General features: G+C 48.7%; 1 protein-coding gene across 3 annotated transcripts; it reads right to left on the reverse strand.

The window, feature by feature from the left end:
- On the reverse strand, positions 1 to 23,715 carry LOC149360430 (uncharacterized). Of its 3 annotated transcripts, none has more exons than XM_089569272.1 (7): positions 23,609 to 23,715; positions 14,292 to 14,393; positions 10,018 to 10,195; positions 9,713 to 9,811; positions 8,852 to 8,917; positions 2,391 to 2,693; positions 3 to 412 (listed from the first exon to the last, which is right to left on the reverse strand). In XM_089569272.1, the coding sequence occupies exons 2-7, from the start codon at positions 14,351 to 14,353 to the stop codon at positions 215 to 217; spliced, it is 906 nt and encodes a 301-aa protein (XP_089425398.1). In that variant the 5' UTR covers positions 14,354 to 14,393; positions 23,609 to 23,715; the 3' UTR covers positions 3 to 214. The 3 variants fall into 3 exon arrangements, with proteins under 3 accessions (XP_089425399.1, XP_089425398.1, XP_089425397.1); XM_089569271.1 differs by having other exon boundaries at positions 17 to 412; positions 14,296 to 14,393; positions 23,609 to 23,709; XM_089569273.1 differs by lacking the exon at positions 14,292 to 14,393 and having other exon boundaries at positions 1 to 412; positions 23,609 to 23,664.
- Positions 23,716 to 23,745: the final 30 nt, after the last annotated feature.

A 23,745-nucleotide genomic window follows, 5' to 3' on the forward strand; every position in this document is an offset into this window, starting at 1 on the left:
TCAGAAAAAATAGTGTCGTCATTTCATGACATCACTCACTTTTCTGTCTTCCGCAGCAGGCGCAGCAAAGGAAGACACGTCTGTAGAGCCGGATGGAGGCCACGAAGGAACACTGCCAATGGTCACACTGCACAAGCACTGGTTGTGCCTGTTCCAAGGTCTTCCCCGGCTTGAATGGCACGTCACCACTCTGTCAGTCCCATGTCACTGCTCGTTACTGCGTTGACCCAAGCTGCCACTGTGTGGCTCGCAGTTCAAGCACGTCTGACAGTATCTGACGCACTTCTGCCGGGCACTCGGGCTTTTCAATGTCCTCTAGAAGAGACGTCATCACAGCGTCCACAGAGGCAGGAGCCACTTGGTCGGCAATCCTGCCCACTGAGGCCAGCACTTGGAGGAGGGCTGCGTCCCTCTGCAAACAAGTGACAAATATTTGTGGACACAAGTACAAGCCACGGAGGGAGGAAAACCCCAAACAGCACTGAAAGGAATATCCAGCCCACCAGAGGGGAAGGTGACAAACAAAAGCACTTTCAGCTGCGTTTCTCCTTTTTCTCTGCTGAGATTTCACACAAATATAGCTTTCTCTAGTGCATTCCTCAGCTTTCGCGCCGTCCACAGGGCAGACTTTGGCAGTGCATCAAGATGCTGCGGCGCAGATAACATCACATTACGGTGTATTTGCTAACTTTTGGCAAGAGCTCCTGCAAGAGGACTGGTGGCTCGGCAAACTTGGCAGAGCGCCAAGACACTGTACACCCTTCACAGAAGAGCTGGCTCGCTCTGCCACTAGATGCTTAAAAAGCTGGAGAACGCTTCAGCATCGAAGAGGAGGAGAGGAGTCCTCTTTATCCCACCGCGATTGGCCAACACCTCCGGATATCAGAGAGTCGTCACATAGCGCCGTGATGCAGCAAGCACCTTTTTTCGAAGTGAATGACGCTAAATACTGGGGACACTAACACATCTCCATACGCTTTTCTTGATGATGGCAGGACAGACGAACGGATGGGCGAGCGGGCGGACGTATAATATGACATTTCGACTCACCCAAAATAATCTCTCCCATGTTCTGCCTACAAGCGGTAATATCAGACTGTGTCTGAGCCATAGCCATGCTTTCATCACCTCTGATGAAGCACAAATAGCGAAGCCTATCCAAGCCAGTCCGTCCAACTCACTCCTTAAGCGCCTGCATGGCGCTCGCCGATTCCATTCAAACCCAAGATGGCATCTTTCATGGCAGCAGAGAACAGGTTGGTTGTGAAAGTGATGCCCGCTCCCGTCTATATATGGCCGAAATAACGAACTTTGGTTTGAAAAGCAACCTCCACAGTATTGTTGGCATCTATTCAGTCCAAAACTTCTGGCTTCACGAAGTCACAAATATCGGCCGTGAAATTGTATGCGTACCTATGAGGTGCGCGACAGTTCCTCAGTGAAGCCCGAAATATTGTGCAAGTCCGAAAAATCGGTCAGCTACTCTATATCAGTGATTCGGTACGTAATATACAAGTCCCATCCAATCTAGATGCAAGAATACATTGCACCCAGGGGCTCGCCAGTATGCTGGCAGCAGACCACTCAATAGGTGCTGCAAAGCCTAACCTGTTTGGCATTGAAGCCACAATACCGCCGTCGCGCTTCTGACGAGTAATGCTGTTTTCCGTAAACATTTTCAGGGTGATTTCACCTACATTTATTCCGTATTTTGCTTTCCGTTTTGCAGTGCCCTTTCGACTCTTCTCATAAAACAGCATGCAACTTTAGAAAACCTGGATGCAACGGAAAATATCGACTTTTTTTTTCAATTTCGTTATACCCAGGTTTAACTCTACAGGGTACTCTCTCCTGTACTCTCTGTACAGGGTCCTATGTGGTGCGTGATGGCTCCTCAGCTAAGCCCAAATATTGTGCAAGTCCCGAGTTATTGGAGCCCGAAAAAAATGGTTGGCTACTGTATTTTCTTCAGCAGGGTCACATGCATTAGAAAGTGCAAAAAACTATGAGAACATGTGCTCGCTGATCAGTACATGTTGAGCACAATGTGCACTTTGAAAAGTCTATCCGCGAGTAAAGTTTTCAGCTGTGTCCCACCAGCACTTCAATTAACTTGGAATTTCGAACTTTTTACCAAAATGAACCTTTGTGGACAGGTTCCCTGTTCGTTGGAAAATTTATGGCAACAATAATATAAACAGGCATTTTTTAGGTAAAAAAAATCATGAATGTTGCCCTGCTTTCATCCTTACACTGCCGCTGCACTAATGGCAGTCTTTACCTGCCTATCAAGCCAGCATCAAGAAGCAGCAGAGTAGCCCCACTACATATCAATGCAATGCAAATGGAAGATCTGTAGGAACACCAAGAAATGCGTTCAGAGTACTCACTGCAGACTTGGGGCCACTCTGCTTCTGTCCAACGGACATTTGAAAGGAGCAAGCACTTCGGTCTGTTGTCAACTGTGCAAGCGGTGGGCTTCCACATCCACTTAAGTCCTTTTCACAATTGTCGTTCTCAGTCAGCTCGAACACAATGGGGACATTGTCATCCCTCGTAACACCTCCAGGCATTCCAGCTGGCTCCACAGATGGCACCTCTTCCTCCGTTGTAAATGACATTTCAAAGGCAGCAGCGGCATCGGAACTAATGGTAGAGGAGGACGCGCAGCTTCCTTGCACCTGGTGCAATCCCTGGAACAATAATTGCAACAGCTTATCACCTACGCCCAACATGCCGACATATGATACACCACAAGTACACAGACCAATGAAGGCAATGACCTTTTATTTTTATTTTATTTACAATACCCCTAAGGGCCCTTGTGCAAGGGTGTTACATTGGGGGGGGGGGGATACAAGCATGAGACACAGGCACTTGAAACAAAATATACATAATAACGAAGTATGAAATATAGCTAGTAATGTACACAAATAACACAACAAACAACACAGAATAAGATACTCAGTAAATGCACATAATACAACAAAAATACCAAATCTGTTCGTCCATGGTTTGCTTTAACAAATGCTGAAACTATTGTAAGTTAACCTCAGTAGCTATGTGTGATGGCAGGTCATTCCAGTCTATTATGGTGCGAGGAATGAATGATTTCGCGTAAAGCAATTAGCGGCATGTTATGCGTTTTATTTTGCTATCGTGGTCACGGTGAGGAAAGACTGCAAGGCGTGGCAAAAAGAAGTCGTCGTGGAAGGTGGGATGGTGATACAGTTTGTGAACAAGGTTAGGCGAGCGAAATATTGTCGACATGAAAGTGGTTCCAACTCGGCACGTTGTTTTAATGCTGTGGCACTGGTGAAGCGTGAATAAAAGATGAAGCGAACAGCACGGTTTTGCAGGGATTCAATGTTGTTTATGATGCATGCTTGTTGAGGGTCCCATATGGCAGAAGCGTACTCAACTTTTGGGCGGGTTAGCGTGATCTAAGCAAGTTTTTTTAAGTGTAAAGGCGCGTGTTTGAGATTACACGTCAAACACGCCCTTTGAAGTCAAGGAAAGTACATCAAAATGGCAGTGCCTGGCTTCTACCCTGGAAACATATTTTATTTGTTTTTCCTTTGCTGTAACGAAACAACATGAAACTATCATGTAAATGCGTGTAATGGCCACATTCTAGGGGTGCACGAATAGTGGCTTTTTGGTTCAAAGTGGATTCGAAGCAAATACCGTGTTAACGCAACTAAGGGCTGCACTTTTTTTTTCCAGATTCGATGGTCAATTTCCGGGGTGCGGCCTATGCACGCAATGTGCGAAAAAAACTTTTCAAAAGTAATAAACACACCAATCAAGGAATGAGTGGCATTTATTCTACGTTCAATCGTCACTCACGGAGTATTTCGACTCTGAGCTGGTGCTGTGCTCTGGTGCATGCTCATCCCACAAGAAGTCACGCAGCATGTCCGCTGTCAACACCTAGCCATTGTTCCACACTTCCATTACATAGCACAGCAGCTCTTCTTCCAATCTAAAGCATAATGGTCCATGTTTGTTGGTGCACAGTGCAATTCTCACGATCACAATGCACATATGTACATGCGCTGCACATATGTATTCAAGGATGCATGAATTGAGGGGGCAATGATTAATTTTTTTCGTTAATATTGCCTTCCATTTACTTTTGACGGCACCTGCACATCATCATATAAAAACGTTCAATTATATCAATGCATCGCAATTCCGGAATATAATTAGCTGGTATTATTGTTCACAAAATTGGATATTTTCAACTTAGCCACACAAAAATAGCATAGTTCCACAGTTCAATTCTTTCTGAATTCAATGGTGTAAAATTTATTAAAATTGCACCACAAAAACATAATGAAAAGTTCCGTAAGGCAGTGACATTGGCAAAAAAACATGAATCTGAGAAAAATCGCATTTAAAGTTTTGACACTGACTACACAAAATGTTAGAATCTTCAGCAACGGATTTTATTTAGATATTCCCTATCTGTTTCCCTACAAAGTAAAACAAAAAGTGCCTTATTCCATCCAAGGAAATATTAATAAAAAAATGTCGAGGGTGTAAGCACGATGAAGTTGTAAAAAAAATTAATTTCTCATGAAGTTATTGGTAGATTTTTTTACAGACAATGGAGTGCAGGGCTAAGGTGTTAAGCTCTAAAGACAATATTTTGAATCCTGAAAACTGTTTTCTGAGGGACCTAGCAGTCTGGAGCAAAGGAGATCCGAGCCCCCATCATGGCAAGGAGTTAGGTGGTCCTGAAAAGGACCGTTGGGTGTGACACTCGACAAGTCTTCTACTCTGTCTTCAAGAACCGCCTGGATGTTAGGCAGCACACTGCCTGTGCCACTGGAGAACGTCTTCATAACAGTCCACGCCTGTAATCTTCAGTTGCTCTTGTTTTGTGCCGCCTTGTCAGAGTCTCTTTCGGTGGGCTCCGTTTGCCTTGCGCAAATGCAGGGAGTCTTTTTCTACGTACCGAACAAGGCAGCCACCAGCAGCATAGGGCAGACTTGCAGTGATAGATTCATTAGTTGCCCTCCTTCCTTGGTTGTAGATAGCAACAGCCTCAGCAGCAGACCACTTCACACTTTCCAACAAAACATTCCCATTCTTGTGTCCAAATGAGAGAGTGTAGGCTCTCACTCACATTCTGCGTCTTTTCTTCACTGTACCGTGCCAACAGGTTCTCATCGCTGTGCCTTGCAAACACTAGCTCCAGAGCAGCCCCAACACAAGGCGGGAGGGCACTCGTGTATGGAGGTGGAAGTTCGCCGTTGGCCAAGGCTCTGTTGAACTTGCTTGCACCAAGAGTCAGCACCCTCAGGGCACTTGGAGTGGTTCGGGGCATCACCTGTAGAGGTCATGTGCAGGAGTATAGCTTCCACTGCCTTGTTCATGCCTGGAACGTCATTACTGCTGCTCCTCAGGGCATAGCCGTAGTAGTTGGTGATCTTCTTGATCCTTTCCTGCGTCAGCTTGCCTCTTCCACCAAGGGACTCACCTTGAGCCTTCTTTTTATCAAGCAGGTTCCGCAGAGCAGTCCCCACTCGCTTATGAACGTGGCTGATGCAATCCTTCTTGTCAATCTTTATGAATCCGTACACTTCGGCTTCTGACAAAGCATGAAAAAGTCCAGCTGTCTCCATCAGACAGGATGGTCGTGTAGCGCAGACCATGATTGGCCAGAGACCTCCGAAGCATGGTCAGCGCAGCCTCCACTTCCATGCGGAGAGAGTTGCAATCGATGTTTCGCTGGCACTCATGGGTGGCGAGCCAGTAACTGTACCCTTCATCTTGTGGCTGTGGTCCCAAGCCACATCCGAGACAAAAGTTCGAGTAAACAATGTGGTCAATCACGAGACCAGTGTACAGCTCAACAATGCAGCCCACACTGATGTGAGAGCTACGACCTCGGGTCATCCACGAACCATCAACAATAATGACAATGTTCCCAACTGGACTCAAGAAGTCTCCATAGAGATCCTTGACGACTGCCACACTGGCAGCTTTGCTTGCGGTCGCTGTGCTCTCGCAGGCTTTCACAAAAGTTTTCAGGTGTCCCTGAAAGGTCTTGCGGTGCAGACTTCGGTGCGACAGGTTCATAGAGACACAAAAGTCGGCAAGGGCAGTCACGCCTTTGCCTATCGTTTGTATTCCCTTCATGGCCTTCATGTTGACTTCGAAGGGAGTGATGTTGGCAGTTCCACTTACACGTGGGGAAGAAAATTGCTTCTTCTCGAAGTTGCAGCTGCCGCAGACGAGCTGGAGCTTTACAGCTAAGCTGTAGTCCATGTCTGCAGCCTAGCTCAAAGTCAGACTTCCTTGTGCCGCAGGTTCCGCACTTCGCTTGCGCGAAAAAGCTGTTCACAACTTTCATGTCCACAATCACAAACTCAGTACCAACATCACTGGTCTGGCACTCAGCGCTGACGCCAAGAAGTTCGAACTTGCGCTGGGTCGCTGACTTTTCCGACAGAGCAGACTTCGCGTACGCCGATCGCTCAACAAGCTGTGCCTGCTCCGCCGCAGAGTAGTACGCGGCATCAACACGAACTGTACCATGATCCGGGATGCAGTCCATTCTGGAACTTGGTCCCGCGGTGTCGTCAGCAAGCAGCGTGGCTGACAATCCCCGCAGATCCAGCGAGTTCGGCACTGGCTTCAACGCAGGTCCCAACGGCGCACTTGTGGCCGAGGCCTTCAGCGTTTTGTTCCATGGCCATTTCTTTCGGCTTTCAAAACCTCGTTGCGTGCACGGTTTAAGTCGGGTGTCTCCCTTCATCTCGATCGCATGGAAAAACTCCAGGCACGATGCAGAAATACGGAAAAAACAAGTGCAAAAGCAGACGCGCATGTAGCAACAGCCACGGCGGTGAACGCAAAAGAGAAAGAAAAAAAATTGACGCGCCGGTCACGCCAGCCAATGGCAGGCGCGGAACGGCGTGCTTTTTAAGTGCGCCGTGCGCGAGCCAATCAGCCACCCGGAAACGGCCTGCGGAAAACCGGCTAGGGCAGCCGTTTTGCTTGAGCAACGCCCTTTTGCAATATCGCGAATTGCGCACAAAGAAAACAGCTTCAAATAAGGCACAAGATGGCGACGATCGGCCCGCTGCAGCGTCCATGGCGCACGCGGGAAGTTCGAACAAATTTTACCCTTTTAAAGGCATTTCGTGGCTGCCTTGGTATATTGAAAGCAGATTTTATCATATTTCCCGACCGAATTTAGCGTTAATAATTTGAGAATAGGTTCTCTAACGGTCAAACGTTCCGAAAATGAGTTTTGCTCAAAATAGATTTTTTGACCACGTTTCACTGTTCTACGACCTGCGTCTCCCCTTAAGTTGCATTTTTACAGTTGCTACGCAGCCACACAGAAACCGTGCCACACCCATAACACGCAGTGCGCTACAAGCGCATGGGACCCAACATGCCGCTGCGAAGGGGAAACGACAGTGCAGGATGGTACAAAGAGTGTCCCCACCCTGAAAGCAGAGGCGAGCAGGCATCCAGGCACCCTACTCTGATCTTTAGGGCAGCACCCTCTACGTGTATCCTGTATGTGATGGTGCGAGTGTGTATATAAAGTCACTTGTTGACCGTCACTTGTGGGAGTGAGTAGTCTCCTTGTAGCCTGCTCACATCCAGCCCACTAGGCCTAACCGGGCCTCGACTTGGTGTCAGAAGTGTGGTGTAGAAGTGTAACTCATAAATAAAGATGCAATGAGAGAACGAATGCAAGAGACGCCTCGCCTTGGGACACATGCAGTAAAGCAGCAGGCGTACCTTGACATCCTCAGGTGTCGTGGAAGTTCCAGAAGCGCAGGCCTCGTATTAAGCTAGCCAAGAAGGCCATGATTCCTCGTCGGAGATGTCAGAAGTCTCAGGCTAGCACACAGCAACACCACACCACAACGCCTCGCCATCCGTGCCACTGGTGTTCAAGCCTGCCGTTATACACGCCGCGTCCCTGTTGCCGGAACCTCCATTGCTAGCCATGGTGGAAGTCTCTGCCACTAGCTGGAGCACACAGCTCCACACTGCCATTATCTGACAGCATATTGAGGCCCGCTTAGGCCTAGTGGGCTGGATGTGAGGAGGCTACAAGGAGACTACTCACTCCCACAAGTGACACACAACAAGTGACTTTATTTGCGCACTCCCACGATCACAAAAAGGATACACATAGAGGGCGCTGCCCTACAGGTCAGAGGCGGGAGGTCCTTTAGCGGCATCTACAGAAGCCACCAGGCAGCTGACTGTCCCAGCGCTTCTGCTTTCTATGCTATGTTCCCAAGACCCGGCCCACTGTAGTTCATAGATGCTTCGCACCCTTACCCGTGTGCACCGCGAAGAAACCTTAGTGGTAGAGTGCATGCCCGCAACAACGGCTCTCTCGAATTCTAGCACACCATTTTCATTTTTGCTGCTGTTGGCGATGGTGGTGGTAGTGCTTCGCCTCTTTGCATCTAGGCACTGCAGAGAAGCCACGAAGGCAGGTGACTGCCGCTGCATTTTGGCTCATGTTGCATGCCATCACGATCGGCCCACTGTGCGGTTGGTCTATAAATGTATTATATGACCACAGTTCGGTGACATTTTAAATGTAGTAGCCGGGAAATCGCCTTTACCGGGAATGTATTCACCGGGAGAAATGTACTAATGCAACTGTATAGGACATTTTGAATGTATGTTATTTTGAGCATAAAAACCGGGAAATCGTATGAACCGGGTATGTAGCAATGAGGCTTTTACTGTATCTGAATAACTGCTCAACCTTTCCTTCGTTCAGTATTTTCTCCTTCACAATGATTAGTGAACTGCACGCAATATACTCAGGTGTGCAGCTACCAAGAGTTGCTCTCACCTCCGGCTGCTCAAGTTCGTCGGCAGCAGCGGAAACTCTCTCAGATGTTTGGTCCTGGCCGGGCCCCTGTAACAAAATTCACAGCATGTATGGGCTAAACAATATCAGACCAGAAACAGAGACTTGCTTCAGAGCACTGTGACAGTGCAGTGTGCGAACATGCTGGACTGCAATCTTCCAAGGACATCCTGCTTTCTTTAGCCAAACCATGCATGAATGCGTAGATGGCAGCTTGCCGGACTAGTTGGTGTCATTCCATTTGGGTGGGCCAGTTTGAATGATGGGCAGAGGAGCAGACTAGACACACTGCGCCATCCATGTCCCATCATTCAATCTGGCCCACCTAAATGGCTAGAACCAGTCTGTGACACTAAGTGTTTCCAGGCCCCAGGCGCGCGTTAGTAAACTCAAATGCCAACAAAGACTATGCGACGCCCTTTCCCAAATGAAGAACTCACATGCCGCTATTCTATGAACGGTGTTCGTTCTTGAACTAAAATCACTGGTAACATTGACCTACCCACGGCAGAAGACTACGAATACACAGTAGTCATCCACAACTGACTGTGGGTTAGTCCATTCTACACTGACAAACGGACTGATCATTACACAAACGAAAAAACAAAAAGCACATCATTCCACTTCAAGCATGTAAGCAGGAGTATGAACAAGGAGAAACAAATAAGGCCCCCAAAAAAAGTTTTGTTTAGATCAGTTGACAAATTCTAGCTTCCATTCCCCTGCCATCACATTTATATCAGAGAGTTGGCAACACTTCTGAAAAAAGCGATGTCGCCAACTGGAAAACTTCATTGCTAGTAAGTGCGTGTGGCTAACATGTAAAGCCTGAGGCATGTTCACCTGTAAGGGCGCAGTGGAATCAGAAGTGTGTGCAGGTGAGGAGCCTGCAACCTCCACTGCAGGAGCATCATCATCTCGCAGTTTTCGGGAGTGAGGTGTCTGTTGGAATCAAACAATCAGTCACATCACACACCTGCAATGAGAGTGCAAACCAAACCTAAATAAAGGCACATGACTCAAGAGGTAACACGAGCAAAGCCAAACAACAAAGCCAGTGCCCTGGGAGGGGCAAGATTTCTCCAGCCCTTGGGAAAGGGGCGAAGGTGAGAAAAGTGTGCTGTCGTATCGGTGCACTCGTCTCTCACCAGGAGGGCAGGGACGGCATCCTCACGAAGGCGAACCACGACCAGCGACGTTCTGTCAAAGTGCCCCTGCAGGAAATGCTTGGAGCACACACGTGCAGATTTCTGTGGCTCCCAGTCGGTCTGGTGAGGCCTGACAGCCTCAGCCCACTGCTTCTTCCTGTCGGGATCTTTCGGAAACCTGTTCAGAAATAGGAAGAGACAGATGAGTATTTTTGAGAGATTAAACCTTGATGCAGCTAACTTCAGTGTAAAGAAATCTAATCTTCAATGTAACAAAGTATTTTAGCTATCAACTCCATGTCCACAGAACACCATTCATTTTCTAGTTTCGGTGTAATGAAGTAGCTGTGCTCTGAACATAAAAAAAAAATTTTATTGATAGCTTGCAACAAATCTTAAAGAAAACAAGCCTTAGCTTTGGTTAAGCTTAGGTAATTGCGAAACCAATATGGTGTAACTTGTAGCATCCTCAATATCCATAGCCTCCATCAGATTAAACGGTAACGCAACACAAGAATCTTGACTCGCGTCCGAAGTCTTCCATAGCTATACCGAAGAACCGGCGAGCAGGCGCTACTTTTCTCTACACCCGATAGCGCCTGGATGTCTGTGGATGACGTCATACCACACGCTGCAACACACATCCATCACCGCAGCAAGGCCTGCAAGCTCTTGAAACTTGTGTGACGCCAATCGGTTGCCGGCGTTCGCAGGTGGTCGACCGGCCGCGAAGTTCTCGCTGCGGCGCGCTGAAGAACCAACTTGGTGCCCCATCTCTCACTCTGGTATGACGTCAGTAGTCACATGACCGACCACCGACTGTTGTTCGGCCGCGAAGTCTAGCTGCGGCGCACTGAAGAGCCAACTTGGTGCCCCATCTCTAGCTCTGGTATGACGCCAGTAGTCACATGGCCGACCACTGACCGTGAAGGGTAGGCTGTGAAGCGGCGACACCTGGCATAGTATTGCTTTCGCAATTAAACTACCATGTGCCTGAGTGGCACTGAAACGTAGTGCTCAGATGAAAGCTGCTGCCTCTGAGCAGGCAGATGGAAATGAGATCACAATTATCATAGTGGTAAGCACACCGCCTGCAAAGCCATCTGGGATAGAACGAGTGAAGCTGGCAAACGTAGCATTGAGCAAATCCACAAGCTGGCACGGGCACCAGCACAGCCGGCTAGCAATGCCTGCAGCTCTAGTTGTCTTGCCTAAAATCAACACCAGGTGTAACGCACAGCCAGTGGTCCAAGGAAGCGTCTCTTTTATTCTTTAAGAAGTGCACTGTGTCTTGAGTTCTGGGGGTGATGCAAGATGAAGCTGCAAGGTGTCAAACACCACTTCACAAGTGGTCTTAAAGGGACCATGAAAAGAATTAAGAGCCGCTTGTAAATGTTAGAAGTGATGCTCAGAAGCATTGACACCAAGTATGAATCTTCGGAACTGAGCCGGCAATTTATTATGAATTTTTAAAAATCGTGTTTTTTAAAATTCGCGGGCCGCTTGGTGTCTTCGTAGGGAGCAATTCTGAAACCAAAATCGGGAATACAGACGTCACTAGTCCCATGACGTCGGCAGGCCACCACACGCTGTCATTCGCTAGAGCCGCGGCAGCTTCGACGTCACGGGCACACTTCCGGTAGCGGTGAACATCGTCTGCTCGAGCGGCCGCGCGACCCCCTCGGGCAAGCGCGAGCGAGGGCATTGCCTTCGCGCATATGGTTTTAATTTACCTCTGCCGCCTCTTTCTGTCGCGAGTTCGGGAGCCAAGAAAGCGCAGAGACCGGAGAGACGCTGCCGACACACGCTGCTCCTCGGGAGTGGGACAACCGGAAGTCGTAAACCGAATGTCAGCGAATGACGTGTTCATGGGCGGAGCCCAGTCCCGGAGCTGTTTTCTTAATTTTTTTATGGTACCCCGCGCGTACGAGTTGAGGGGGGAGAGGAGGAGGGTGATTTTTAATCGCCTATAACTTCGTTGTTATTGATGCTAGCTCAAAAATTCTTGCGCTGGAGTGACGAGTGATGGATTGCCTATCTTTACGTAATCTCAATAAATTTGTTTCATAGTCCCTTTAACAGCCGGTCCTCATGGTGGCTGCTCCATCGCCACTTGCCTGGTTGTTAGTGCCCTTCTTTTCCTCTTTAAAGGGCAACTGAAGAGTTTTAGAATTCGGTTATTGTAGCTGAGCCGAATGCTTGAAACTTGTAGGCAGAGCATGCGAAATCTTTTTGCGCTCGGATTTGAAACGGTGATGTAATCGCCGACTAAAGGGGCATCGGCATTCAGGCTTCTCCACAGTGCACAGCAACAGGCAGAGGCCCCAGTGATGACGTCACATACGGCGGTGCTAAGTTTCCAGCGAAGAAGTGGCTGTTTCAAGGATGAAAAAGAATGCTGTCGAAGGTGAAGCTCATGAAGCATTGCCTGGCAGCATCGGAAGACGCATGGCAGCATGTAGACAAAGGCAGTGGACATCTGAAATGCAGTCAGTTTTGACGTCACCACGAGTTTCCCCGCAGTTATCCAGCGCAGTGAGGAGAAGCCTGAAAATCGTCGTGGTTTTCATGGGTGAGTGCGTCACCATTTGAAATGCTAGCGCAAAACTACTTTGTATGCATTACCAAGAAGCTTCATAGATTCGAATTCTCGAATAACCTCAAATTGTCAAAAAACCATTTCGCCTTCCCTTCAATGGCCGCTACGCTGGAATCTGACATTACCTTGGAGCAGCACAAACTCCTCATTTCCCAAAACATAAAATCCACTGTCACACACGGTGCTCAATAACAACTGGCCGCATACAGATTTCTCGATTCCCAAAGCTGGGTAGGACCAGAAGCCAGGAAGTTATCTTATGCAAAGGCGCCATCCTTCACCTCGCCTTGCACAGACCACACTCAACAAAACGTTGCTGTTCCTCACTGCAGGACAGCGACTCACTCAAACTGATTCCCACCTAAAGCATGCTGTGAATGAAATCATCTTTCACAGACTGTCACATGCATCACTGATGCCCCGCACGTTTCAAAACAAACTGAATCATGCTATTGGGGTCTGACTAACTGTTATCCACTGCTCTCCCACAACTTTACTGCAATTCCAGGGTTTCTCTTTTGTACTGTTCAATTTTATTGCGTGTTTAGCTCCTTTCAATATTTTTTCTACGTACCATGCTTCCAAGCGGAACTCTGTCTGTTCCCCTAGCCCCACCCCTTCATAATGTGAAAACCGCAAGGGTAAGATAAACAAAATGAAGGGTCAGTGCCATCAGCTGTGAAGGCACTTCACACCTAAGAATCGGACTTCCAACCTGCAAGATGCGTGCACATACAGACACATGTGCTCGCACTTGTGATAAAACAGCAACAAGGCACAAGCCCGAATTCATTTCAATGGGTGCTACATGGGAGAACAATCCTCTTGCTCTTGCCAACATGAAAAGGGCGCAGGTGTGCGGGCAAAACTGAGCTTAGGGTTTATGGGGATTTAACACCCCAAGCGACTCAGGTTACGGGGGACACCATAGTGAAGAACTCGGGAAATTTCGACCACCTGGGGTTCTTTAACGTGCACTGACATCGCACAGCACACAGGCCTCTAGAATTTCTCCAACATCGAAATTCCACCGCCGCAGCCGGGATCGAACACGTGTCTTTTGGGTCAGCAGCCGAGTGCCATAACCACAGAGCCACCGCGGTGGCTTGCAAATCCAACGTCACTGGCTTCCTTGGCTCCTTCCCTCTTGGCTTTCACTCCTTTGTTTCCCTGCCTCTCTTCCATGAGGATGCAACGGCGACAGCAGCAGCAGCAGAACACACTGGCGTGTTATGGTAGTTCTGCTTTCAAACTCGCATGACGACGATGAGAGCGAAACCAAAACTGAACGATGATTAGTGCATCATTCCCATCACCTCCAATATGCTCAATATGAAAGATGTGTGCTGAGGCAGTTTGTGAGCTTGCAACAAACAATGCATGTAAGCGCTATGTCAGTGAAAACATTGCATAACCTAACTGTTGATGGCGAGAAAAGTGGAGGACTCTCTGCATGCTAGGAGACGAATTTCAATGCAGCGAAATTTCAACGTTCCTAAGTAAAGTATGGGTTTTACTGACTTTGTTATACAGAAGTTTAGCTGTAGTAAAAACACAAGTTTTGGACAGAACAACTATAACGTCGTGGCTGTGTAGTTTCTACAGTGTGACACAGCTATTGCGCAAGCATGTATCCTTTACAGCTTGTGCGAGATACAAAAGAGATGAAACGCACTTACGCGTGGAAGGTAACGCCAGCCTCTTTGAGTCGTGAGCGTGACCGGCATCCAGGCACATAACAGCTTGGCATCACGATGCCTTGGACCCTGATCAATGCCTGCATTATGCCCACAGAGACAACACGGTTACAGGAAACCCGCGACCATTCCATCTAAATTTTTATTTGGCAAAAATTGGTTTTGTAGCTCTTTCTGGCTTTGTTGATGCTTTTCCTGCAGTAGAAGATGCATTTACTGCCAAGAAATTGGATTCAATTCAAAATTTAGATGTCAAGAAAGAAAAAGGCTCTGTGATCCCTGTTGGAAGTGAACGAATGGCGGCGTAACCCAGTCTCGGGGATCGACGCACAAAAAACTCTCTTGACGTCACTGCACTTTGCTTGCGAAAACTGCCGCTGGTCGTAATACCCAACTTCATTTTCTTTTACGTTTCTTTCCTTATCAACCCTTCGTTTTCAATTAGTCTTTTTGACATCAGAATGCAGTAACCTATTCAAACAGGTCAAATTCAGTTCTTCAAGCTCAACTGCATTAAGGTTGAAAGCTTTGGGAGCCTCACACCATTTCGTAACCACTCTCATCTAAAAGGCCTTGCCCCTGAGAGCAAATAAATAAATAGTGCATTGTATTGTGCACGAAGAATAGAAACAGATTTTCATCTCAATCCTTACTCCAGAACCCCCGAATCTCATGTGCAGCCAGGCCAGGTTCTCGATGCATACCTGTAGTGCAGTAAGGCTGTAAATTATACTGGGTGTTTCTCCTAAGATGCTCTGCAATTTCAAAAATAGGCTTTTCAAGTTAGCATAGCACTGTCAGCAGTGTACCACAGCAGAATAGAGCTAAGATAATGCTAACCAGCAGACTGGTTAACTAACATTCAGTAACTGGCTTTCCAATTACAACTGCCAGTTTTCCTATTTTCTGAGAGGTATGTATGTAGTCCACTGTACAGGGTCTGTTCTGAAAGTAGGACTGGTTTTTTCCTGGGCGAACGGGCGGACGAGAGGCAGTCTGTGCGTGCAGGATCGTTGAAGGGGGATATTGGGAATGCTGGGGAAAATCGGCAGTCGGCTCTCGGCCGTTGAAGAGAAGAGGTCGCTTGTACTGTGAACCCCTGTCGAAACGTCTCGTCACGCAGAATCGTGCAGCGTTTACTGGATCATCGATGCGCGATCAAATTTTGTACAAACCTTGCTCAAACGGGCAGACTCACGACATGATTAAGGAGGCCTACGGTGACGCTTCCATAAGTAGATCAGGTGTTTTTTGAGTGGCACAAGCTGTTCCGAGAAGGTAAGAAAAGAGTGGAGGAAGACTACCACTCCAGACGCCTTTCGACCAGCAAGACCAACGAAAATGTCTAGCGAGTGAAACATTTACTTAACAATGATCGCAGACTGAGTATCAGAGTGACTGCTGATGACTTGAGCATTCCTCAAACTGAAGTTTTTGAGAGCGTGACAGAAAACTTATCCATGAGGAAAGCGTGCGCGAAACTGGTGCCGGGAGTGTTGTCAGAGGAGGAAAAGGCCAACCGGTAGGATCTTCTTCATCATGTGAATGAGGACCCCGATTTTTTGCCCAGAACAAGGCGGCAACGCTGCCTCAGCCCCCCCACAGTCTCGACTTGGCCCCGCGAGACTTTTTTCTATTCTCAAGAATAAAATCAACGCTCAAGGGGAAACATCACGCATCGGTAGAGGTGGTTCAACAGGCCGTGACGAGGGAGCTAAACAGCATTCCGGTCCAGGCGTTCCTGGAGGCGTACAAAAACTGTAAAACTCATTGGCAGCAGCGTGTAGGTATGGAAGGGTGCTGCTACCTTGAAAAATTGTAATCGTTTGTACTATTCCCTTGAATAAATTTCATTTAAAAAAATGAGTCCTACTACTTTCAGAACAGACCATGTATGTATCGATACCAGCTTTTATGATTTCAAAAACGCAGTTACCCTCCCCGCTGTGGCCCAACAAATTTTGGTTACTTCGACGAATTACATGCATTGGAAAGGTTGCTTTGCCTGCAAGCTTGTCGAAAGTGCACGTACAGGGTCTGTTCTGAAAGTAATAGGACTGGTTTTTTCCTGGGCGAACGGGCGGACGAGAGGTGGTCTGCGCGTGCAGGATCGTTGAAGGGGGATATTGGGGATGCTGGGGAAAATCGGCAGTCGGCTCTCGGGCGTTGAAGAGAGGAGGTCGCTTGTACTGTGAACTCCTGTCGAAACGTCTCGTCACGCAGAATCATCGAGCGTTTACTGGATCAGCGATACGCGATCAAATTTTGAGTAAATCTTGGTAAAACGGGCAAAGAGACTCACAACATGATTAAGGAGGCCTACGGTGACGGTTCCATGGGTAAAGGCCGGGATACATGCGACGTTTCTTTCGACGACATTCGCGCGGCAGAAAACGTTGCGGCGGCGCGACGCCCGGCTGGAGATACATGGAGCGTTGAAGCGGCGGCACGCCGCCGCGCAACCCTCGACGCGAAAGCAAATCTGATCAACAAGTGGCAAACACCAACTGTGCAAGGAGGTCTGTGAGAACAGCAACGCTGACCATTCTGTTAAAAATCAGGAAAGTTTCACTTCAACACCACTGTGCAAAATTAAGCACGCGCGCTTAAGCATCTATAAAGATTTGCGTGCTCGAATACATGCCGTCGCGTACCTTTCGACGCCCGCTCAGCCGCGGACACCAGCGGCTGCGGTTTTCTTCGATACACTCGCTTCAGCGAGGGAGCGCAGGCATTCCGATCCAAGATTCGGCCGTGTTCTCTAAAAAAAGCGACATTTCAAGTCTGACGAAGAGTTCATTTTCACGACAAAAACATTTGCGTGCCAAAAACACGGCGTAGCTCGTCGGCCATGGCGGCCATATTGGCGGCGGCAGTAGAGTCCCTAGCGGCAGGCAGAGGACCGGAAGAGCGGTCTTTCTGCGCTGCTATTGGCTCGCTTCAGCCGCCGCTTCCGGTCTCACCGGATGCCGCGCGTCAAAATCTAGCCGGTCCTGATCGGCGGCGGCGGGCGTTTTTCTCGACGCCGGGCGTCAAATCTACGCCGTCGGGCGAAAATCGACGACTCGCCGCGGTAAAAACGCTCCATGTATTCCGGCCTTTTATCAGGTGTTTTTTGAGTGGCACAAGCTGTTCCGAGAAGGTAAGGAAAAAGTGGAGGAAGACGACCACTCCAGACGCCCTTCGACCAGCAAGACCAACGAAAATGTGTAGCGAGTGAAACATTTACTTAAACAGTGATTGTAGAATGAGTATCAGAATGATTGCTGATGACTTGAGCATTCCTCAAACCCATGTTTTTGAGATCGTGACAGAAAACTTATCCATGAGGAAAGCGTGCGCGAAGTTGGTGCCGGGAGTGTTGTCAGAGGAGGAAAAGGCCAACCGGTAGGATCTTCTTCATGTGAATGAGGACCCCGATTTTTTGCCCAGCACAAGGCGGCAACGCTGCCTCAGCCCCCCTACAGCCTCGACTTGGCCCCACCAGACTTTTTTCTATTCCCGAGAATAAAATCGACGCTCAAGGGGGAACATCACGGATCGGTAGAGGTGGTTCAACAGGCCGTGATGAGGGAGCTAAACAGCATTCCGGTCCAGGCGTTCCTGGAGGCATACGAAAACTGTAAAACTCATTGGCAGCAGCGTGTAGGTGCGGAAGGGTGGTACCTTGAAAAATTGTAATCGTTTGTACTATTCTCTTGAATAAATTTTGTTTAAAAAAATGAGTCCTACTACTTTCAGAACAGACCATGTATTTTGACATGATGCAGGCAAAATTTGTTGAATCACAGCACCAAGGGTAACTTAGTTCTAAAAATTCTAAATCATTGAAATTCTAAATATTACAGTAGGCTACACGCCTCTTAATAAATAAGAAGACTAACAGCTGTTAGCGGACACTCAGTGGATGGTTAGAACTGGTTTATTGAGGTTGCTTAAGAATATTTACAGGGATGCCAGTCAACGCTATCAATGGAGATCGCGCCGTGCGAACTGCGCTGCTCTCGCCGCGTCCACTCTGTGTCGACTCAACTTTCTCTCTCTGGCGCCCGTCTCTCTGTGTCCCTCGGTCCGTTTCTTCCCTCCGCGGTCGCGTGAGGTTCCCCTCTTCCCTTCGGAGTGCGGGAGGCGTCGCGGGGTCCCCTCTTTTCTGTGAAGAGCCCGTGGCTCTGACATGCTGATGTCTTTTTGCAGGCGCGGTGTGTTTTTGTCGGGGTCTGCTTTCCTCCGGCCATAAATCTGTAGAGGGTGCGTGCTGTCCGAAATCCAAAGCAGTTAGCGGATTCTCGGAACTTCCCTGGGCCGGGCGAGAAATGTTGCCATCGGCAGCATGCTGACACGACCCTCCCAAATTTTGCGCCTGTCCTCAGGTGCAAGCGTTTCTGGAAGATCGGGTATGAACGGTTAACTTTCTTCACTTTCTCTCTCTCATTTGCTTGCGTGGTCACCGCGCCTTCCACTAGAGTCATATAGTCGACATCGGGGAGAAGGACCTTCGCACAGAGCTGCACAAAGCCGCAGGCGTCGGGAGCAGGCTCATTAGCCTGATGGAAAAACGAAGCCACCAAAGCCTCTCCCGTGTGTCTTAACTTTGGAGCCGGGCCCTGCGAGCTCGATGGCGCGTTGACGATGTTGGTGACTTGCACGAGAGTCACATCGTTAGTAGGATGAAAAGTCACGTCGACGTTCGCAGCGCGGCGCCAGTCCGATCCGAGAATGAGATCGATTGATTTCGGTAGCAGTGTTATCACGACGTCTCGGAGACACACTTTCGTCGCTCCAACTTCAACATCCAACGTTGCCGCACGCTTCGGTCTAATGCAGCGGTTCAACACTTGAATTTCCTCCGAAGCCAATCGGGCGTGCGTGCGGATGTCGGGGCTCAGGGCATCTTCGCTTATGATTGACACGTTGTCTCCACTGTCGATACAGATCTTGAGCGGTCTGTTATTTACGTGCCCGGCAACGATTGGCAACGTGCCGCCGGTAGACTGCAAAAAGCAATTTGCTTGCCTGATGGGTGGCCCGACCCTGTTGGTGTCGTTGCTGCTGCCAGATGCTCTTGCTGTACGGTATCTTGGCTGGAGAGGTCGTCAGTACTGGCATCGTTCGTTTTGAGGAGCGTTAGCCGTCTCGCTGACTCGCCTGGCTTGGCCTCGTTGTCTCGTAGAAGGCGGATGTTCTTCCTTGACGTCGTGGGTGTCTGCTGTTGTGGTGCGGCGTCGCGAGTCAAGTTGAGCTGCACGGTCAATGAGTTCGGTCACCGCGGTGCAACACTGCGGCGCGAGTGGATTCGCCCAGGTGTCGTCGCCGATGCCGCTCAGGATGAGGGAGATCCTTTCCTCGGTGGCCAGCGGGTACGGCGCCTTGTCAAGTACTGCGTTCTTCAAGTACATGTACTCCACGCTGGACTCTGTGGTTTCAAGGCATCGTTTGGCCTGGAGGTCGAGAAAATCCTGCATAGAGAGCTTTCGTTTGAAGCGGGAGGCGAGGGCTTCTTTCCACTCGTGCCAGCTGTCGCACCTCGTTCCGTAGGAGCTGTTCCAGTCTCTTGCAGCTCCCGTCAGACGTGTCGCTGCGCTGGCTAGCGTTAGTGACTCCGTCCAGTGCGCAAGTGCTGCGATGCGTTCGACCTGCGAGATCCAGCCGTGCACACTCTGCTGCGGAAATCCGTCATAAAGCGGTATGGCGGATGACGTGTCGCCCGTAGAGTGGATCTGCACCGGTGCCGTGGCTGCGGGAGTCCTCGTCAATGCAGTGGCTAGCTGCGCCTGCGTGGTGGCGATCATTGCCAGGATAGCTGCCATATTTGGTGTACCGTCAATGGTGGTGCAAGGCAGCGGTATTTGTGCACTGCCGTTCGGCCCCAGGTCGTAGTGTGCGTGATTGCCACTTGCCGTTGGTGATCTTTCCGTCGTTCCAGCTCTCGTGCCGTCAGCAGGAACTCCGAATTGTGCCGGGCTTCGTCCGGAACTCGTGACGTTTTCCGTCGGCATTGGGACAGCTGGGCTGGCGTTGCCATGCACTCCAGGTGCGATGGCTGTGGTAGCTTGGGCGAGCTGCGTTCGCACGATCTCCACCTCGGCACGGAACTCCTTGATTGTGGAAAGCGCCTCCAGGTACACCTGCCTGTCGTCGTCGTTGGCAGCCTGGTTTGTCGTTGGCGTGTCCATCTCGTCGGAGACTCGTTGTCGAATGTTATCTTCGAGGATTCGTGAGATTAGCTGGTCCTTGCTTCCGGAGCACGGTAGTTCACGCGATTTCAGTTCGTCCACAAGCTGTCTCTTCGTAGCGGTGCCCAGGAGGTTGCGGTCGACGAAGCACAGCGGTGAGTAGACGACCGTTGAGTCGGAGTGCGTCGAGGAGGTTCGCCGTTGGGCCGTTGCGTCTTCAGAGATTGTGTTGGACTGACATCCTGTCGGCTGCGTCATGTTAGTGGACACTCAATGGGTGGTTAAAACTGGTTTAGTGAGGTCGCTTTAGAATATTTACAGGAATGCCAGTCAACGCTTTCAATGGAGATCACGCCATGTGAACTGCGCTGCTCTCGCCGCGTCCACTCTGTGTCGACTCTCCTTTGTCTCTCTGGCGCCCGTCTCTCTGTGTCCCTCGGTCCGTTTCTTCCCTCCGCGGTCGCGTGAGGTTCCCCTCTTCCCTTCGGAGTGCGGGAGGCGTCGCGGGGTCCCCTCTTTTCTGTGAAGAGCCCGTGGCTCTGACATGCTGTCTTTTTGCAGGCGCGGTGTGTTTTTGTCGGGGTCTGCTTTCCTCCGGCCATAAATCTGTAGAGAGTGCGTGCTGTCCGAAATCCAAAGCAGTTAGCGGATTCTCGGAACTTCCCTGGGCCGGGCGAGAAACGTTGCCTTCGGCAGCATGCTGACACAGCTATAGTTAAAACATTAGCTACTTAATATTAACCAGCCCACTATAAAGCTATAGTTAAAACGTTAGCTACTTAATATTAACCAGCCTACTAAGTTAGCCCGTATTAGCTGTATTCTAATGTGCTACACCGCTGACAATGCTAAGCCGAAAAAAGCACCCTTCTAACTCAAAAAGCCTATTCTTGAAAACTGCAAAACAGATTAGGTGAAACACCTCATATATGCCCCCACTCGTAGGTACACACTAGACCACCAGACACTGTAGCGCATATTTATCTTGACTGCATTTTGGTTATCAGTCAAACCACTTAGGCTGGGGCAAGATAAGACTGGTCGTGCTCTCAAACAGCTGCAGAAAGCAAACTAATACAAATCACCATTTTGTATTACAAACACTGCTTTCATTATCATACGCCTTTCAGCAAATGTGAGGACTCCTCCTTGCTGACTCCACCACGCACACACTGATACACCACCCTGTCTGGCCAACATCCACTTTTCGCATTAAAATGAGAGTATGGTATATCATGCCAGCAAAGCATATTAAAAATTGCTTAGTGTATCTAACAAAACATGCCTCTACTGCATCCAAGATTTTTTTCTTCCCATTGTCTTTGTACTGCGCCTACAGCCAAGTCAAAACTGCTGACCACTTCTTTTCAGGTGATGTGACAAACCAAGCGAGTAAAGAACAACAAATCATGGCTGTATTGCCTCCAATTTTTCGTTTCATGGTGAAAGAGGTTTGTGGAGCTTTCTTTATACTTTATGCACCCTATCAGCGTCAGATATCATGAAGACAGTAACCAAGCAACCTGCAGAGTTTAGCCTCTGTATTCAGCAGTCAAAACTGTATTAAAAGTAATGTTCACAAGACTGCGGGCGGATAAACAATGTGCATTGACTACAAAGCTGTTTGTCACAAGTCTTGAATGAGTTGAAGAATTCAGCAAAGGCTTGGCAAATCTTGGGGGAAAATGAACAGCAGAAGAAATCTCCTTTAACGAGCAACTTCAAAATAATAACTCAATGTTATCACCTTTGTGCATCCCATATGCCAATGCAAAATCCTTCCCTTTTTCTTTAAAGAGCCCATAACACTTACAGTATTATAATAAAGTTCAGTAATACTTTCTGCTGGGCAAGTTGGTTCATATCACTATTGTAAATGCATGCAGTGCAACAAAAAAAAGAGGACGGACAGGGAAGACAAAGACCTTGTCTTTTTCTGTCCCACTACATGCATTTAAAATACAGTAAAATAAAGCTCTATGTACAGATGACTCAATAATTCAAGAATGAAGGGGGCTGTAAATTTGTTCCAATTAAGAAAAGCTCTGATATTGGCAGGATAGAAGCGTCACTTTAAATAAACTAGCGGCTCAAATGAACCAGAACCCACTGTGCTTGCTGACAAAATGAAAACACTTTACCACCACACCTTGTAGAACGGCCATAAAAGAAAAGTACATGAAACTGAAACAAATGTCACTCAATAGTTGCAGCTACATCGGAACCAACATGCCACCCTTAGTACAGCGCAAAGCCCTTGTCGCCCCGCCCCCCTCCCCCCACTACGTTGGTGGACAGAGCACCATGAGAGGCCAAATACAGTTCTATGAACAGTTGGCATACCACTTCGGTTTTTCAAGCTAATGTCATTATTATGTTCAAAACCACGTTCTTCTGCCACATTCAAAACGACAGGTGTGGCGCGAACAAACGCAACGCAACGGGGCAAAACTTTGAGCTATCCCTGCCAAAGTACAAATTGGCTGGCCCCATCGCTGTTCCGAATAGGGGACATTGAGAGGAAAAAAAATAGCTAGCAACGCTGCGCGTAGTTGCGCGTGAGCCAGAATTTGAGTCTACTAGTGGGTAGTTAGTTTCGAGCGACGACCTCAATCAACCGCACGAATGAGTCCATTCAGTGATAGCTGCTGCATCATGCGACTCAAACGTTGTTTTCTCCCTTCATCTCTCAATATCCGACACGTGAGTGATATCCTGCACGTGAGTGGCAGTCACGGTTTTCACGAAGTTGACCAAGTAGCTGAACCCACCGCGGTGGCTGTGGTTAGAGCAGGACAACAATAATCCCTGTCGGCGAAGTGGTCATTGGGTTATGCGACTTCGGTTTGACGCACTACTAGATCAGTGTTATTCTTTTAACTTCCTTGCAGAGCATTGTAGCGCAGTTGCCTGCTGTAAAAAAAAAAAAAAAGTTGAAAAAACTAATAAATCTGTACCTTTTCGCGAGCTAAGAGCACATGGAGCCGGTCGCCATGCCTATCGCACGTCAACGACACTTGTAAACCAAGCCAGGCCTCTGTGGCTACTCACTGTCATGCACGAATGAAGTAACCGCTATGAGCAGCGCCAAAAACTACCGCGGGATGGATGGAGACACTTACCGGGACCAAAAAGAGAAACGCATATCTTTGCAGTGCGCTGTGGACCACAACCCAAAACAAGCGGCATGGAAGCACATGCATGCACGAAAAAAAATTGCACAAAGGCGTTGATGTCAGTGCCGCTACGAAGGCGCAAT

This window comes from Amblyomma mixtum, chromosome 2 (genome assembly GCF_055824585.1).
Source record: "Amblyomma mixtum isolate Tamu chromosome 2, ASM5582458v1, whole genome shotgun sequence".
In the NCBI taxonomy this organism is placed as follows: domain Eukaryota; kingdom Metazoa; phylum Arthropoda; class Arachnida; order Ixodida; family Ixodidae; genus Amblyomma; species Amblyomma mixtum.

What these genes read in the sequence shown, in the direction of transcription:
- LOC149360430 (XM_089569271.1), bottom strand. Translation starts at nt 23,689, where the DNA reads ATGCATGTGCTTCCATGCCGCTTGTTTTGGGTTGTGGTCCACAGCGCA. An exon ending in ATGCCGTCCCTGCCCTCCTG is followed by an intron (nt 9,812 to 10,017) that starts GTGAGAGACGAG and finishes TGATTCCAACAG; the next exon opens with ACACCTCACTCCCGAAAACT. An exon ending in ATTCCACTGCGCCCTTACAG is followed by an intron (nt 8,918 to 9,712) that starts GTGAACATGCCT and finishes ATTTTGTTACAG; the next exon opens with GGGCCCGGCCAGGACCAAAC.